At 36.0% G+C, this 19,409-nt stretch overlaps 1 protein-coding gene and 1 non-coding gene across 2 annotated transcripts; both read left to right on the forward strand.

Annotated features, from left to right (window-relative positions):
* Positions 1-10,800: 10,800 nt before the first annotated feature.
* LOC115227946 lies at positions 10,801-10,919 on the forward strand. The gene has a single exon (XR_003883177.1). It is a non-coding gene; the product is annotated as a 5S ribosomal RNA (ribosomal RNA).
* Positions 10,920-15,043: 4,124 nt separating this feature from the next.
* On the forward strand, positions 15,044-16,093 carry LOC115227918 (zinc finger protein ZIC 4-like). The gene has a single exon (XM_029798623.1). It carries the CDS (start codon positions 15,044-15,046, stop codon positions 16,091-16,093), a length of 1,050 nt encoding a protein of 349 aa, XP_029654483.1.
* Positions 16,094-19,409: the final 3,316 nt, after the last annotated feature.

Consider the following 19,409-nt stretch of genomic DNA (forward strand, 5'->3'; position numbering starts at 1 on the left):
ATCGTGAATTAATTTCTTCTTAGTTTTCCCATTGTTCGTTAAGAGTATTTTTGAGAGAGGTCTGCATTGATCGGCTAGAGTAGTGATAATATGTGACATGGGCTGCGCGATACCTATGGGCCGCGTGATACCTAACGTGACCTTGAAATGTGCAATTATGACATTGATGGGATTAAAATATAAATCTTTTAATTAGACCGTGTCACATGGGACGAACGATACCTATGGGTGACTTGAAGCTTTTACGTGTTGCTATGGTAATTTCTCAGGTGATTTTGTCAATAAAAAATTTATAAATTGACAAATACCGAACGAACGAACAGATTTTATTGACTTAGCAACCGAAAGAGAAGAGTTATATGAAAAGGTTTTATTAAAATCGAGACACCGAAAGCCTCCTCCTTGCTTTCCTTTTCACTTCTCATGCCCTTTGCAATGAGCAGAGGACTTGCCGAATTTTTTGAGTTTGTTCGTCTAGCTCTCTGGGGAGATCCTGATCAAGCCGTAGCTTATACGCCAGTTTAATCGCAAAGCGCCTTGTTTTCTCCAGTTTGGTGATTATGCGATTTCTCTCGTCTGTAGGGTACCAACCTTCATGTCCATAGATAAGGACTGGTTCTACAGTCGCCTTATAGATGAAGAGAAAGGTGTCTGGGGAGAGATGGAAGCGTATAAGGCTTCTCAGGATCCCGGAACATTTCCTTCTTCTAGATTCCACGAACTTAAGGAACGATCCGTCAGCCCCGATCGTTACCCCAAGGTAGCGTAGGTCGTCAGAGATTCTTAGTCCCATTGTCTCCAGAAGTGGTTCTCTTCCTTTCAGAGTTTTAGAAACCCACGTGATGGTGGACTTGTCTCGTGCTAAGGAGAGGGCTTTCTCCGTAGCCCAAGACTCCAAAGATGGATTCGTTCCGTGATCTTTAGCAAATCGTACCTAAACTAAATTCACATTAATTTTAACTTGATCTCCAATAGCATAACTATATTTCGAACAATGGACACCCATTCTTCTATTCATGGGAACGAATGCATTGTCGTATTGTAGCAGTAAACTGCATACTGTAGAATCGACATCCATTCATTATGATTCCCATTTTCTTCAATAAGTTTGGCGATTGATCTTGTTATCGTTTGATTAAAACGTTCCACTATACCCTAAAAATTAATTGGTAGAATAACCTGAGATCTAGGATTGTTTGGTCTTCCATGAATGTGAAGTATTCTGAACCTTAGAATAACCTGAGATCTAGGATTGTTTGGTCTTCCATGAATGTGAAGTATTCTGAACCTTTGACATAAACTTTGAATTTCTGCATTTTTAAATTCTGTCCCGTTGTCCGACTGTAGAATTTTACATGGCCCATGTACGTAGAAAAGATCCTCCAAATTGTGGCATACTTCAATTGCCAACTTATTAAGCAATGGCCTTGCAAAAGCGAAACTAATTTGGTTATACATAAATTAATACCGACTATAAATATCAATCACGGATAAGATCCATTTATATCCTTGGTTGACACTTTGAAACTTTTTCAAATCTATCAGATCAATCTGAAAACGCTCATTTGGAACGGTGGCAAAAACATGATTATTCTCGTCAACAGTCTAAGACGTTATTTAAAAAGGACAACTTTAAGAGGGAGGGAAAACTTACATATCTCACATTCATTAATAACTTTTCTTATAACGCTACTTTTTATAATAAAGTAGTTTTGACGGCAGAGAAATTCTATTTTGTTTATCCCTTTATGCGAGATCACATGCAGGGACCTGGCGTGGGCTTCCATCTCTGACTCACAGTCGAGAGGAATAACCAATTTTTCAATATTTCCTTTCAGAAACAGTCTAAATTAAATTAGAATTAAACGTAGAACTTATTGTTCCTCACGAAAAAATGTGAGGATTTTTTTCGCAATCTGCGATTCCTCTGAGTATTGGTATCCTCAATTTGAATTCCACATAATATCTTTTTAATGTTGTCGTATTCATTAATATCCTTGACATAAGCCCTGAAGTGCGACATTAGATAACACCAATACCATGCGACAAAATTCTACAGAAATTAGGTCAGACATTTAATATATACAGTTTTAATTAATTATTTTTAATTATTGATGGGATTAAATTATAAATCTTTTAATTAGACCGCAACTCATTCTTATCATTTAATAATTTATTAAATTTTTTTTTTTTGACAAACCAACCAATAACTACAAGTTAATTAATTAAAAGCTTCAAGGGCGGGAAGCCGACGCGATCGAGAAAGAGTTAGAGCGTACTATCGCAAGGGATATCCGCTCAAAAAACCATCTCGATTCGCGGGCGTCGCCTGTGATGGCAGACATGCGGGACCCGATCTCCTGAACGAAGCTGATTGCCTTACTGCCCAAGGAACCGGAAGTCTCAACCGCGAATGGAAGGAATTGGAACTTCTCCGTAAGTGAGGAGTACTTCCGCATCTTTTTGCATTCCGCGGTTGTGACAATAGATCCAGGAGCGGAGGCCGACATCAGCAGGTTCTGAGGCGAGAAAGAGTCCACACACGTGGCATCCCAGGTGAGAGGCTTCCCCCTGTTGAAAGGAAACACGGTTATCCCGTCAGGCCTTTTTCCGTCCCCCCGATCGATCCCAGAGGGTTCAAGCAGGGAGGGGAATTAGCTAAAGACTCTCTAATTTTGACAAAAAATTATATTTGTAGGAATTTAATTATCAGAAATTATTTTTTTTGGTGGAAAACCTAAATTTCTTGAGTTATTTCTAGCGTGCAAGTATATTTTGCAGCAATGTCCTCGTACAAAGGTTATGTAAAGAATAGTTTGGAATATCAAATTTTAAAAGATGCTTTACAGGATAAATTTCCTGAACATCTTAGAAAGCAAAAAAAATATAGACTAGTTAAAATTGAAAATTTTACTGTAATTAATGAAAGGTATCATACAAATTGTAAATGTATAGATTGTATCTTAAATGTGCGAATTCAGATCACAAGCTAGTGATTTGTCTAGACAATGAACCCGAAATGGAGATCGTTGCTAAAAGTTTGCATGACTTCTCGCATGGAGGAGTTAACAAAATTGAATATGAATGTCGACAACGATATTTCACAGTTAAAAATGAGATTATTCGAAAAGTCATTCGAAACTGTGAAATTTGTAAATTTGCGCGACCTTTAAAAGTTTTAACTTTTTTAAATCCTAGATTGGAGATATAAATAACCATGTCTTTGCATCTTGCCCAAATGAAAGATTTCAGATAGATCTTATAGATCTGAAAAGTTTTTCTACTATAAATAAAAATTTTAAATGGATTTTAACGGTCATTGACGTATATAGCAGGTTAGTTTTTTTAACAATTTTTATAGATTTGCATTTGCGAGGCCGCTCTACACTAAGTCCTCAAATGAAGTTTGTGAAAACCTCAGATCATTATTTTTCTTAAATGGTCCGTGTCAATTTCTTCAGTCCGATAATGGGACTGAATTCAAGAATCGTGAAATGACCAATCTATGTGAGGAATTCAAACGAATTCACGCAAGGCCAAACAATCCCCGCTCACAAGGGATTGTCGAACGCTTCAACCAGTCAATTACAAGAAAAATGGCAAAAATGATCGACAATGATAATAAAAAGTGGCTGGAAAAATTAGAAAATGCAGTGTACAGTTATAACATTTCTGTCCACTCATCTTCTAATGAGAGCCCTTTTGAAAGATACCGGGGAATAAGTGGAATAAATACAATATTTTATGGTTGTAATTATAAAATTATTCCTTAGATAATTCAAGTAATGATTTGTTGAGTCCTGATCAAGTCGATGATGCAAACAATTGTCCGAGTCCAATTGAAAATTCATGTAATTTGAATTTCTATATGTAGATGATTGTAATTATTCGTTTACAAGTCCGAAAAGATTTCAGTTCGAAATCAACCCCATTGATCCTAATTCTAATTATTACAAAGCGATGAACAGAAAAATGAATGTTCACAATAGTAAGTATGAATTTAGTGTTGGTGATAAAGTATGCATAAAAATTAGTGTTTAGGTTCGAGTTAAAAAAGACTTTGGAACAAATCCTTCGTTGCGACTGGATAAGTTTGAATCTCCATATTATCCATCTGCAGAAATTATCAGTATTTTATCAAACAATCGCGTTGAGGTAGTTTAAACATTTAAATTTAATAGATAAAAAATTCGATGAGCGAAATTTCGATTGTGCCAATGTCCAGACTTAAAAAATAATTAACAAGTTTTTATTCTTTGAAGTTTAATATTAATTACAATATTGACATTAAGTTAGGCTTCAAGGTCACGTCAGATATCACGCGGCCCATAGGTATCACGCAAACCATGTCACATAATATGTCTTTTGTTTTCTGAGATAGAGATTTTGTGGCATGGATGAGATATTTCTTGTATTTCGTAGAGGAATTGAAGTCCTCTCATCTCCAAATGGTCTTCGAACGGAAGGATACAAGATTCCCAATGGAGATGATCGATGGGAGTGGAGGCTAGGCAGCCAGTTATTGTGCGGAGGCCTGAGTTTTGGATTCTTTGTAGTTTTTGGCGATTTGATAGAGAAAGGTTCCATGACCAAGCCGGACTACCATAGTTCATTGATGATCTGACAAATTGTCTGTAGACCAGTGCGAGGCATTCTGTGGCTTGGCCATAAGATTGTCCTGATAAGGCACATAATGCGTTCAGCTTGCGTTTGACTTTGGTGGAAATGAACTTTACATGTTGCGTAAAAGAAAGGCATTGATCGAATACGATACCAAGGATTTGTAGGTTTTTTACAACAGGAATTCTTTCACCGGCCACATAGAGGGCTGGGTTTAAGTTGAATTGTCGTTTATCAGAGGTAAAAACAGTGATAGATGATTTGAATGCCGAAGGAGTCATATGGTTAGATGTTAGCCATTTGGTTAGGGAGTCAAGTTGAGTTTGGAGTGAGTTAGTCGCTGTATTAATGATCTTGGAGTTTTTTGACCCGAATTTGGTCTGAGCCAGTCTACCAGATAAGAAACTACACAGCCATATTTTCAGACGATGAGGGATAGGAGAAGAGCAGATTTTTGAGCTTAGGACATGACGCGAAGTCCGGTCAAACGCTTTGCTGATATCAATCGATGCCAGAATTGTTCGTTGGGGAGGAGAGTAGTTGTTAAATCCGTCTGCAATGAATCTCGTTAGGGTAGATAGATGTGTTGTTGTTGAGTGCTGTGGTCGGAAACCATGTTGTGACTTTGAGAAAGTGAGGAAAGGGTAAATTGATTTCAGGACAAATTTTTTTAGGATTCAATTGTGCCCCCGTGATAAACTTTTAGTTTGTCTTTTTTAATATAAATAAATTTTATTTTTAACAAAAGTTTGTTTAATTACATAAATTTTTAATAAAAGCATGGCAAACTCGCACACTTGTTATTTTTATTTAGTGGTGCTTGTTTTTATTCCACTTTGTATTAATTTTTTTGTTTAATTGGATTCAGAAGGAATATTTCGTGATGCAGTTTCTTTTAATGATTAATTTATCTGAAATTTCATCATTTTTGACATATTTTTGATTTTATTCCTCTAATCTGCTTCCTTCACTTTTTTGAAATTTTTTTATTTTATTTGTTTAATCTGCCTTTTTTAAATCTTTTTTGAAATTTAGTTGATTGATTATCCCATGGAGAGATATGGTATAAAATAAAGTATTATATATGCAGATATAATATGGGAAAATCCTCCCGTAAATCGGTCAGTCTGTGCTGTTTCTTTAATCCCATTGTGGGCTAATGGCCTCACTCTGTGTTGTATAAATTCCATGATAACTGGCAATCCTTATAAAAGAAAATACTGCATATATATCCAATTATGCGCCCTTATTCCGCCTGACCCGATTGTCGTAACGCGACATGTACAGTCTTCAATGGAGAAGGAATCTATTGCAGATGTATAGATTCCTGCATTATGCACACATAGAAAAATTAAATAACGAAGTAATAAAATAATGAAGATTAGAATCGATACGCATTAAAAAAGCTGAAAAAGGCCGACAGAATTTATTCCAAGAATCGAGATTGTATAAACTAAAGTATTATATATGCAAATATACTATTGAAAATCCTCCAGTAAATCTATCAGTCAGTGCTGCATATTTAATGGAATTGTGGGCTAACTCAATAGCCTCACTCTGTGTTGTATGAATTCCACGATAACTGGCAATGATTATTAAAGAAAATACTGCATATTGATCCAAGTACGCGCCTCTATTCCGCCCGACCCAATTGTCGTTACGCGGCATGTACACTCTACAATTGAGAAGGAATCTATCGCAAATTGATAGATTCCTCCATTATGCACACATAAGAGAATAACGGTCTAAAAATATAACAAAAACTCAAATATATCGATAATTGTCGCGGAAGTATAAAATTTGATAAGATTTTTTGTATGAAATCTTTCAGAAACATTGGGTATACATTCCAAGACCGTCTAGAAAACAAATTAATTCAAAAAATACGAAAAATAACGAGAAATTTCTTCCAGACCATAGGTATTAGACCTGAGTTTAGCGATGTTTTGAATATATCCGATAGTGCAATCAACCCATTTTGGCCAAGATTTTTCAGATGGTATATGCAAAGACCGTCGGGTCCACAAGCGTGAGAATTCTTAGCGTTTTTGATGAGTTGGCTTATTTCAGAAATCGATATTGTGATTTCTGGAGAGGGGAAGTTTTTGTCGAGTTTAAGTTTTCGGCAACGGTTGTCTTTATCCATCTTCGTGTGACTGATCTTCGCATAGTGAGAGTATTTGCTTGTTCTCTGAAAGATTTTGTTTGCCCTTTTTTGTTAAGGCCAGAGGCGTGTGAGGTTGTTTCGGCTAATTGTGATGTATGGATTCCTTTCAGAGCTCTCCAGAAATGCGAGAGCTTGGTTCTGTAATCGAGAGAGGAGATAAATTCTGACCATTTATTTCTCTTAACCTTTGCGATCAACTGATTGATTTTCTCGTTGAGGACAGACAATTCATGCACGTTTGTGCGGTTGTTCTTTTTCATTAAGCGTCTTTTTTGTATGAGATCTACTATTTCTCTGTTGAAGAATGGTTTAGCATTTTTGTGGAATCCTTTTGGCACATACTTATTATCAGCCGCCAATAGTGTCGATGTGAAGAATCGAATAGCGGAGTCAAGTGAGTTATGGCCTTCTACAGAGAAGCTTTCGAAGGCGGCTTCTGTATCTTGACGATAGGCGGCCCAATTTGTCCGGTTGTAATTGATGATAGTTTTTCGGAAAAAGCTCGATATGAGGGTCGTGTGATATCAGTTGGCGAGTAGAATAGGAAGAGTCAGTGAATGGGATAGATTTGTAGATGAGAGTCATTAGTCCACCACCACTTGATCCATTATGGCGGTCAGCTCGGATTATTGAGTAGTTTTTGAATTTTGGAGTTGGTTTACATGGAGAGAGCCTCGTCTCTTGGAACAGTGCAATGTCAATACTGTGTGTTAAGAGGAATGAGTTCACTTCGAAGGATTTTCGAGAGAATCCAGAAAAAAAAGACAATCAGCTTTGTTCAGAAGATCGGGCCTCGGTTTTCTACATTCACAGATGACGCCCGCGGATCAAGATGATTTTTTGAGTGGATATCCCTTGAGTACGTACTAACTCTTTCTTGATCGCATCAACCTCTCACACAGCGAACTAGACACGGACGAATAATATTCTTACATTTTCAATTGATAAACTTAAAAAGCTAATGAGATCATCCGTCTTCAGACTGGCGGTGACCCTTCCACTTCTTTTTACGATAACAATTGATGAGTTAGCTCGACTTGCTGTCTTCTTTCAATCTGTGTTGTCTGGATGATGCCACATTAGGATGTTAAACAGATCGTTCCAGTTCTGGCTGCCTTTGGCCTCTCGGTCACGCAACAAAGACCGAGGTCATTAATGTCTCCTGTTCTGAGGCAGACTTTTAATCCGCTGTGTCTCGCCTCAGAGCAACCTTGCCTGGCGCCAACGTTACTCCAATCAATGCCGTCACTTTTCTCGGCGGCTCCCTCTCGACCCAAAGCTCCTATGCATGTTATGTGCCAAAACCAAATACTTTCAAAGATTTTCAATCAATCATTCTATCCCGGACTCACACAGTGCCTTTTTCCTCCTGAGGAACATCATCCATCTGCGGAAACTTATTTTCACTCTCAAAAGCAATTCTTGTTTCTTGTAAATGGATCTACTCCATGTATTTGACGTCATTCTGAAAAAAGCCAATAAATCCGTCCTCGATGATCGGTATGGACCTAATGCTCGCTCCCGCTGAGTTTCGGAGGTGCAGGAATTCGTATTGCATTCGATTTTGCACTCCTGGCATATATATCTTCCCTTTCGTATTGCAACAACCTGGCCTCGGAGACCCTACACAAACCTTTCGGATCTTGCTTGGACGGTGCTTTGTCGGATGGGCTTGTTACCTGGGATCGCTGCTTTTCTGAGAGGTTTGGAGATTTCTCCTTCTAACGTGCCTGGAACTTATCTCATGCCGAGCCTGTGTGTCTGAGCTTTCTCTAAACTATGACCAACACCGCCTGGCTTGCTTCCGTGCAGCATCAGTCCCTCACTAGGCAGCTGGTTGAGTGCTTTTCTCTCTTTAGTATTGGGACGTGGTTAGATGATGTTTCCATGCGGATTGGAGTTTCTCACCGACTCGGCTTGGACGTTTGTGCTAAAAAAAGGCACTGCACCCACTGTCTTGCAAAATGAGTGCAGGCAGAGTACACAGACACAAGGCCCTCAACAAACTCGTAAAGGTCGATCTCAAGTCAGCGAGCCATTTGTGCCTCCTCGAACCGGTCGGACTCGATCGAGGGGACGTCAAAGGCCCGACGGGATGATAATATTCTCTTATTCGTACGGGAGAGCCCTCCTGTAAGATGTAACTGTTGTTGATACGTTTTCAAAGTAGGTCTCTTCCGCTGCGAACCCTCGTCCGGCAGCAAACCACGTCGAAAAGATAAAATTGGAAAACTATTCAGCCCTGGTGGAACGCTACAGTTTTTTACCAATTGTCCTGGAGACCGCTGAAGCTGCGGGAAAGGACACTCATTTGTTCCTTAACGAGATGGCGTTGTCGAAGGAGGCGTAAGGATCCGAAAGAGAGCTACTGGTTCCGCCAGTGCATCTGCCTGGCCATCGTTCGCGGCAACGCACACTGCGTCCTTACCGCTGACATATAACTTACTTCTTTTCTCTTTAACAAAAATTGGAAAAAAATTATAATCTCTAATAATAGGAGCGCTACCGCGAGAAGAATTATCTGAAAGGAACGTAATCATCCCGTCAGAACGTTTAAATGATTTATTTGACATATTTCATTAAATTTGAATAATGGTTCTTTTGCTCTAATATATATTTATGTTATAGCACGAGCTTTCAAATGAAATTCTCGCGAAATATTATTATTAATGAAATTCTTCCGAAATTAAGAAGTTATAAAGATACCACTTTTGCCATACGATTCGAGATACGTTTTAATACGTTCTGTTAGTCGTTTTTAGCCTCCCCTGTTTCGTGCAAGATTTCTCAGATCATCTACCGATTTCAGTTTTCTTCCAATCAACTTGAGTTCATGGTCAAGCGAGGTCGTCAATGTTATTCTTTGTCGGCTACGATATGTTATAAGCACAAGTAAAATTCCATGGCCTGATTGGCTGGCGTCATTTGCGAGGCTCTTAAAATATGTCCAAAGAGTAGTCACTTCTTGGAAACCCTCATTTGTCAAAGGACTGGTCTTTGGTAATAAACCAAGACAAAACAAAAAGAACTACTATATGACAAGTAGATAATATGCAAGAAAGTTTGATTTCTCTTTGGGAACTCAGAGGACGTTATTTGAATGAAAGTCCCGGCTGTTTCCTCTTTCAAAATAATGTGGAAGATCTGGATGAGACGCAAGTACATGGGAACCCACCTTCGAATTCGACTGTAAAACTCCTTTGTCAAAACAATCCTATTCTACAACGCGGAGACATGGGATCTAGCAGCTAAAGAACCAAAACAGCTCAACTCTTTCCACAGAAAACAGTTAAGACTACTTCAAGAAATTCGACAGAACAAGTGATGGACGGAGATCGTATTAAAGTTACACACGTTGTCAGGGACTTCTTTCTGGTTTTTTCTCATGTAATACCGTCAAAGGCAGGATTGATCTCCGCAAAGTCTTGGAGAATCACATGTTTCTTTCTTGGCAATAATGATTCATCGATTTCCGGGGTGGTACTTGAGGTATTTTGTTCAGTAAGAGTCTCCGGGTGGTCCTCATAGAAATAAAGTCGTGTATTAATGGCGATATTTTTTTCTCTGTTTTCCAAGATGATTTTCGCCAGAGTTCTTTCCAGATCAACACAGGTAGCACGTATTTTTCTTTTGTTTGCGGATTTGCGAAGATTGTGTGCCGGGTGGTAAACAGGCTATGAGTCATCCAAAAATTTGAGCCCGCGCATTTCAAAATTGTCAGCAAATGGCAGGATTTTTGTTTCCAAATAGAAGTGATCAATAGGGAAGATCTTAAACATCCGGTTATCGTTTTAAGCCCAGTATTCTGGCCTCGTTGTAAGTTCTCAAGAAATGTAGACAAAATCAGCCAGGGGCTACAATAGTTCATTGTTGTTTGAATGAAAAAAAATCTATATTATATAACAAAATTAATTAGTTTATCTAAATTTAATTATTCTTTTGTCCATTCTTCTGTTATAATATCGCCCTCTCAGTTTCTCATAAATTTTTATTCTACTCATATAGACTTTTTGGAGTACGATCATACTTAGTCGTAAATACCCGTTCCCATCCGAACACGGCAGTTAAGCGATTACAGGCTGTTCTAGTACTTGGCTGGGTGACCGCCTGGGAACAAACAGTGTCGTACAATTTTATTTGTCTATGTTGGTTATTTTCATATGGTGGCAAATGTTACCTTTTTGGGTTACCGGCGACCCGTGTGAGTACCGGTATTTAATCGAACGAATATCTATAGCATAGTCAGAGGCAATACTCTGGCTATCTGCCAATGACGATTTTTCTCTTGTCCTTTCTTTATAAATAAATTAATTTCCTTTAAAAAAATCGTATAAACTCAGTTTTTTTCAATTTCAGTGTCTCTCATTTTTTTGTTTGTTAATGCGAAAATGCATAAAAAAGTCCGTGCGTGTACTGCATGTTTATTTTATTTCAAACTTGTTTGTCAAAAGCTAATTCAAACCTGATAACTGATGCATCAGTATACTTCGCATAAATCAATGGTTCAAGAGATAAAGGATCATTGTAGTTAGTTTCAATTTCTAAATATTGTAGTTAATTTCTAAAAAAAAAAATGTAGCCGGCTGTCCAAACTAAACTCCTGGAAATATGCCCATAATCTATATTTAATCGACAGACGTTTCATCTGCGCTTTGGATTTTTGCTTCGAACATTATCAAAGGTTTTAGGGCACTTCGGGATTTGCTTTCGCTTGAAACTACTGCTTTCAAAAGAACCCCGATTAAGTTTCAATAATATGAGGCCATAAGCATTTGGATCCCGCCTAAGGTGGTTAATGGGATAAATAACTTGCTCGAGCATCCGATTAGCTCATTCCAAAAAATTATCATCCTGGAAACTCTTCAGAAAAAATCAGTACATTTGCAGGCGAATTTGCATGTTTGGTTTTTCTAACCACGCTTTTTTTCCTGAATAACTTGTTACCAATTTTCAGACTAGTTTATATATTTTGTCATTAACCGTGCTATCGAACCGGCGATCGTCCTTTAGCCATCGATGATACAATAATGGATTTGATCTGATTAATCTTAAACACCAAATTCATGGGTGGCAATCTGGTCCGTGTCTGTCCGCTTCTGCAAAAACTTGGCTCTGCCGTGTTACCTTTTTTCTTTTTTGTTATCTACGGATTTTTTGAGTTTGGTTCTATTACACTCATTAGATTTCAAAAAAGATATTTAAAAAAATCAATATGATTTTATTTTAGATAGCTGGTGAAATCTTTTATGATTATGAGGATTCCAAACCACGTCTCAGTGTCTAATTAAATTTATTTCTATATCAAGTGACCCAGCTCATCAAAAGATAGCTTGTTCAGAATGGATTAATGTGCACATTTTAGCATTTACTGCGTTTCTTTGCAAGAATATGAGTGAAGCAGACAAACAAATACCCTTTATTATTGGAAAGTATCAGAAACCTCGTTGCTTTAAAATTTTCTGTAGTTAATAAAAATGACGTTTATGTTTTTACTCTTCATTTTATTTATTTAAACTAAAAAATGAAGTATGTCTTGAATCCCTCGATTTGTGCATATAATTTTCTCACCCGAAATCCACGCCTTTTCATAAATTTGAGTAAAACCTATAAAAGTTTTTGAAACTTTAGCTCTTTGAATTGTTCCAGAATTGATTCAAAACTCTTTAAAATGACGATAACTGCAAATGTTCAATTTAAACAAAAAAATTTTATTGGGAATTCTTTGATTATAAGTTGTTGTCATCCTTATAACGCAATATTTACACTTTTAGTTAAATACTGAGTCCAGCATTGACCACTAGAATCGCAAGAAGGCATAGTACTAAAAAATAGTTTTGTTGTTTTAATTTATAGTAATTTTCTTAAAGACTAACAAATAATAGCAAATTTCGGAATTGGCAAATTTCTAATAAAATCAGAAAATTTCGTAAAAAATTGGTAACCGAAGGGCATTCCAGCTCAACTGGACTTTTTCAAAGATGGAAAACGCCCAGATGGAGTAACTTTTTTCCCTTTCTTGAAGGATAAATGTCTAGCATGGGACTGTGCATATACCGACACTTTTTCGCAGTCTAATCTCGTTAACTCGGTCTCTGATTCGGGGTCAGCAGCAAAAGCATACGAAAAGGCATAACTAATTAAATACCAAAAACTTAACAAAGACTTTATTGTCCAGCCGATAGTCTTGGTTTTAGCTTCTTTCAATGTCGGTCATTAAGAGAACAGCTAAGCAATTCTATCCGCTGGAGCAGTATGACCTTTTTTCTTCTTCTGTTTTAAATTTAAATCAAAAACCTTCAAAAAAGTTTACTGTATATTGTTATTTGTTTCATATTTTAACAATAAGAAAATATTTCGATTTTTAGTATTTCACATCTAGACGTAGAATTAAATAATGAAAAACTCGTTGAAAGTAATAGCTGTGAACTACTTTAGTTAATTTCATTGTAAATGACTTTTTGGTAGTTAATGGGAAGTTTCTTGAGTGTTTCCATTATAGGGGATCGTGAAATAGGCATTTCGTGTTATTTTGAAAAAATAAATAATTAAAAAGTATATTAAATGTTTTCGATTGACATGGAACAAGTACATAGAAATAATTATATATTATACAAGTATAGCAATTTGCTCAGCATGGTTCCAATTTTGATAGCAATCTCAAGTATTTACATTAAAACAAAATTCACCTGAAAAGTATCAATTATGTTTAATAAACAATTTAAATGTATTAAAAATTATGAATATTTTAGTGGAACAACCTTCTTGACACTTATTTAATTTCCACTTCGAAAATGAATAAATTAATTCAATAAAATCTCTAGTCAAAAACAATAGATTTGTTTCAATAATAAACCTGACATGTCTCAAAAAAATAAAATGTGTTTAATTAATCATAAAATTAAATTAAATTTAAAGAATACAACTACGACAGTTTATAAGAATTATAAAGAAAGTTGTGGTTAATGAAAACTTGTTTCTATTTATCAAAATACATGTTTGTTCCTATAAGATTTCTAATTAATTTTCCTTATGAAAAAAATAGAATTTTTTCATGATAATATTTTTCAAGATCTTAAAATGATTTATAAATCACGTGCTGTTCTCAATAAAACTACATCCGGTAATGTCTTTTTTTAATTTGTAGATTTCCTGTTTTCAATAATTGAGCGGAAACCTTTAATCATAATTTTAATGTCATGTCTATTTGACAGTAGTCCAGATAAGTAAGAAAGTCATTCGATTTGCTATTTAAAAAGCTATATTAAAGCACCAGAAAATGAAATGGATTTCAAATTATGAAGAAAAAATTATTTCTATTGTTCTTATTGAACTGATTTTATAATTATGTCAACTTGTTTAAATTACGGATGAGTTCATTGTTTTCTTAGATAATTTTGTTAAAAACAATGAGCTGATATCATTAGATAAATGTAGATCGAACGAATATCATTGTAAAGAATACCACAATAGTTATATTTTAGGTTAAACTTGATTTTTTATTAAAATTAAAGATTCAAATTCTTCCCAGACTATATTATATCTCCCATGAGAACAAAAATATGCAGGTATTTAAATTAAATCTATTTTATATTGATTTGATGTACAAAAGTATATTTAAAAAACATCAAACTCAATGATAGCTAGTATTAATGAGAAACTTTTTTGATAAAAACTATAATATCTAAAATATTCTAGATTTAAGATAAAAAATTATACTTTTCCCAGACGTCGCGCTAACTCCGCAAAGATATAATACATAATTTTTAACGTTAATCTGCACTATTTCTAGATTTAATCATTGCACAGTAAGATTCAATTGTTTTTATGTACCTTGCTGATTTCCCGTTTAAGTTCTCATTCGAAATAAGTTAGTGTAAATATGATTTGGCAGAGCAGCAGGGGTTTGCATCAATGTTTATATAACGATTCATTAGTTTATGCACAGCTAGATTCTATTTTATTAAAAATTAGGCGATATTATCTTTTTGCTCTGCAAATATGACTTTTAAGACTTATAAGTATTTTCATAGTTAAGTAGAGTGTGTGTTTATAATGTCGCGTCGTTTGATATAGACTTTTTATGATTTTAAAGTACCAATAATTTGAAGAACACCTAAAAAGATAAAGACTAGCCGCATTAAAATTACCTAAAGTAGTATACTGATTATTGAGTGCGTTTCCTATAACCGGAAAAGGGCAATCTTGATTTAGTTTTTATTTTTTTAATTTGGCTAATGACTATAGAATTCAGGAAATATGGAAAAATCTGATTTTTCAAACTCGAAAATACATGATTTTTACGAAGTGAATGGTAACGAAAATATAGTTCCTTATATACACAAACAACATTTTATTGAACCATATGGTCTCTCTAGAGACCATTATCTTATTCCCGACTTTCATGCTAAGTATGACTATGAGCATATGCACTCATATCAACCTTATGTATCTTCGTGCTCATTTATCGAAAATACATTCCAACAGCATCCATATCAGTATATTGAACCAGCGGGTTGCACTAATTTAACCCCAACATATTTAAACACAAATTATGATAGAAATATAAACTATCAAAATTACACAAATCCTACATTTTCAAATCAATTTGTAATGAATTCAAATCAATATGTTTGTAAGTGGCAAACAGAACATGATGAAAATATTTATTCCAAAAATATTTGCGGGAAAATTTTTATATCACTTAATGATTTTGTTCATCATATTACCGCAGATCATGTTGGTGGTTCAGATAGAACAGAGCATTGTTGTATGTGGCTTGACTGTACTCGAACATGCAAACCATTTAAAGCCAAATACAAGCTCGTTAACCATATTCGGGTTCACACCGGCGAGAAACCGTTTGTTTGTAATAGTTGTGGAAAGTTTTTCGCTCGGTCTGAAAATTTAAAAATCCATCAGCGAACTCATACAGGTGAATTTTTTTTCAATATTGATTTAGGAGAAAAACCTTTTATTTGTACATTTGATGGGTGTAATCGACGTTTTGCAAACAGTTCAGACAGGAAAAAACATTCACATGTTCACACAACCGACAGACCATATTTTTGCAAATATAAAGAATGCAAGAAAAGTTATACTCATCCAAGTTCTCTCCGAAAACATTTGCGAATGCACGAAGAAACCGAAATGATTGAGTACCAAACAAACAAAACGAACGTAAACAGAAAAGACGCAAAATCTAAATTTTATGATTCAATTTCTAACGGATCACAAAATGATTCTGAAAATTCTTGTTTAACAATTAATGGATCAAACACATGTAACATATATAATCGAAATTTTTGAATATATATGTTGATTTGAAAGATTTAATTAGTAAATTAATAACTATAAAACAAATATACAGTGGGTCAAATTAGTCCTGGGACACTTGTTTATTCGTAATAAAATTTTATTTTCTGTAACATAGCTGTTTTTATTTAAGTTTTTCCAAAAGTATAAAAGTGCACCTAGTTTTTTTACAGCATAGATCATTTAAAAATTACAAAATTAGTTCAATTTATAGAAAAATTTTTCATTTATATTTAAGAGCTGGAAAAACAATTTATTGCTGATTTCAATGACATAATCAGTTTAAAAATTGAGGCAGGAAAAAATTATCAGAATAAAATTAATGCAATCACCTATAAAACTGCTGCGACATTAACATTCTTGCGACTTGGGGAAATGTTAAGAAAATTGAATAGAAAACATTAAATTTCTGATTTTTATGTATATAAAAAAATATTAAATCTATATTTTAAGTTTAAATTTAAAATTATAATAGTTTATTTCTATAACCAATGTAATAATTCTTATAAAAAGAATGAGGAGAAAAATGTATGATCATACAAGTCGTAAATACCGTAAACATCCGAACACGACATTTAAGCAATTACAGGCTGTATCGATTTTGGACACCTCATAGTGGCAAATGTTAGATTTTCGTCGGATTAACTCTCCCTGGGAACAAACACTGTCGTATGTTTATTAATTTATTGATTTTGGTAACCTTCTCATTATGGTAAATGTTAAATTTTCGTCAGATTAACTACCAAAAGACCCACAATCCCCTCTGTCAGATCGGATATCTTCCGTGATTTCGGGGGTATTAGAACAGTCCCGATTTCTTTGCTCCCATGAATTTTTCTTTCGTAAACCGAACTCGCCTTTTTCCTTCCCTACGACATCGAATAAAATCATGCTTCTGGAGTAAAAAACCTCATCTTGCTAGAAAACCTAAATTAAATCACTCACAAGACTACTGAACTCTGTTCCTTCATGGATAAGTATGATGTGGACATTGTCTTGGTGCAAGAAACAAAGCTCTTATCTAAAAATCGTCTGCCAGATCCGGCGAGACAGACCAAACTCTGTAAATGGCGGCGGCCTTTTAACCCTTTTCAGAAAATCAATCTTTTTAACTAACTGTACATCTCAAGCCTACTCGCTAATTGATAATGACCCAGTGATTGAGCTGACAACTATAACGGTCTCTAAAGTCTCAAGCGCATTGCTACACCAATCCTCACACAATCATTATCAAGAAAAGTTCCAGACTGGGAGGTAGGAAGGGCATTAACCCACGCACCACTTTCAGGTCTAGCAGCAGCACCAAAACAAGCGAGGCGGTGCTGATCCAATGTAGGTCTGATTGCCTCCATTTTAGCTTTGCCGGAGATATCATCCAATTCACATTGGCTTGAAATTTTAGATGGAATGGCCAATCCAGATCCCTTTCAAAGTTCACAAGCTCTAGAAAAAACCCAGTCCTCTTCCAATCCGCAAGAGTAACGTAGGTTTTGGGTGATGAGAACGTGGGAACTGACGCGTGAGGAGAGAAAGACAGGGAGAGCTATGTCCAGTGGCGAACGTAGTCCAACTCCACCAAGGCGTAGAGCTAACTTGCAAAAAGTCCATCCAGCGTCATCAAAGCACATGTTTAGAATTTTTTCAGCGGCAAACTTCGAAGAAGTATCGAGCGATTAAAGCATTTCAAATTGTATTGAGCAGTTTGATATTCGCAGAAAGTATAGAATTCTTGCCAGTATAAGGCTTACTCTGAGCATGAAAAATCCGTAGTGAGTATCAAGCAGCATGAGTTTATTTGTAAAATCAGTGACCTAATTGGATTTCTCAGATAGCGACCTCTTGAGTTGGATTTGGCCCATGGGCGTGGGGAGGAATAGAACATCTTCAATGGGTGTGGTTGTCCGCCCCAGAGGCAAAGTTTCAGTTTGTTTAGTGCGAAACCGAATTTTCGGGCAAACAAGAGATATTTATATGCTCACACATGCTGACGTTTACTTTTAGTCCGATTTCACGAAGGGTGGGAATTATGTCGGAAATATCCTCAATCACAGTATCAGCGGATCCCCCGATGATTGCATCATCGAGATACCACAGGTTAAAAGTCAAATCGGCTTTGCAACGGCAGAGTCAATACCAAAGGCGAACAGCAGTGGACCGATAAGGTCGCCCTGCTGAACTCTTGTGCACAATTTAATGATTTCATCTCCAAAAAGAAGAGAGCTGTTTGATCCATATGCCAAGTGAACCAAGATGATAATATTGGGGGTTCTTTCTAAGCAGGCTTCGAAAATCACATCTCTCCTCAGGCTATTGAATGCATTTTTAATGCGTACCAGAAGTTTATTAATCGAAACAAACAGAAAGTTTTTTTTCTGTTGTTAATGAAACAAATTAAGTTAGAAATGAACAAAAGGAAATCACCGAAGGGGCCAAAGCACGCGCCCTCCTGCGGTAAGTACCGCATGTGTGTTGCCACGGAGAATGGCGATGAATATCCTCTGCAATAGCCACGAAACCTCGCGTGGCTCTTTCGTCCTATGGGCCAATTTTCTCCCGATGTCGCTGATAAAGGCCGAGGTTAGATGCCCGATGACCCTCGATGTCTCCAGTGCGATTGGTGCAAATATAAAGCGGCGTCCGAGTTCTTGGTATTTTTTTGTTTTGGCCGTATCAGCCTTTTCTGCAGCGGACCCGGGGGAAGTGGCAGATGACATGATTGTCGATGGAGAGAATGAATCGATTCACGTAGACGAGACACTTGCCGTCTCCACGGTCCAATCCGACAGGCTCAAGTGTTGACGGAAAGCCCGCAGCCTTTAGAGAAAATAAAAAATTTAACAATAAACTCAACAAATTTTAAATTAACAAAAGTATACAGTAACACAAGAACAAAAGTAAACAATTAATGCCTTCTTTGTTCATGTTTATTTTTAATGATTTTGTCAAATTTTTTCATTTTGTCATGTCTAGGATTCAGGCGATTTCTGTATTTAGTTTTATTTGCAAAAAGAGAACTGAATCCTGGCTTGCATTATCATGTCGTTGAAAATGAAATAGATTCATACAAAGCCTTTTGAGATTATTGTGAATACGCTGATGATATCCTAATTATGGATACCTCGAAAAGGATATCACAGTCTTGGAGACGACTGAAGTCGTACATTGTCGATTTAAAGAAGTGGACTGCTGAGAAAAGCTTGACCATAGTACCCGAGAAGAGCACCATTTCATGGATGCGAAGAGGAACACGTTGTGCAGCTAAATGTTCCTATCCTATGAGTGGTTATGATATGGATCTCTCCAAGAGTTT

Source organism: Octopus sinensis, unplaced genomic scaffold, assembly GCF_006345805.1.
Source record: "Octopus sinensis unplaced genomic scaffold, ASM634580v1 Contig08735, whole genome shotgun sequence".
In the NCBI taxonomy this organism is placed as follows: Eukaryota; Metazoa; Mollusca; class Cephalopoda; order Octopoda; family Octopodidae; genus Octopus; species Octopus sinensis.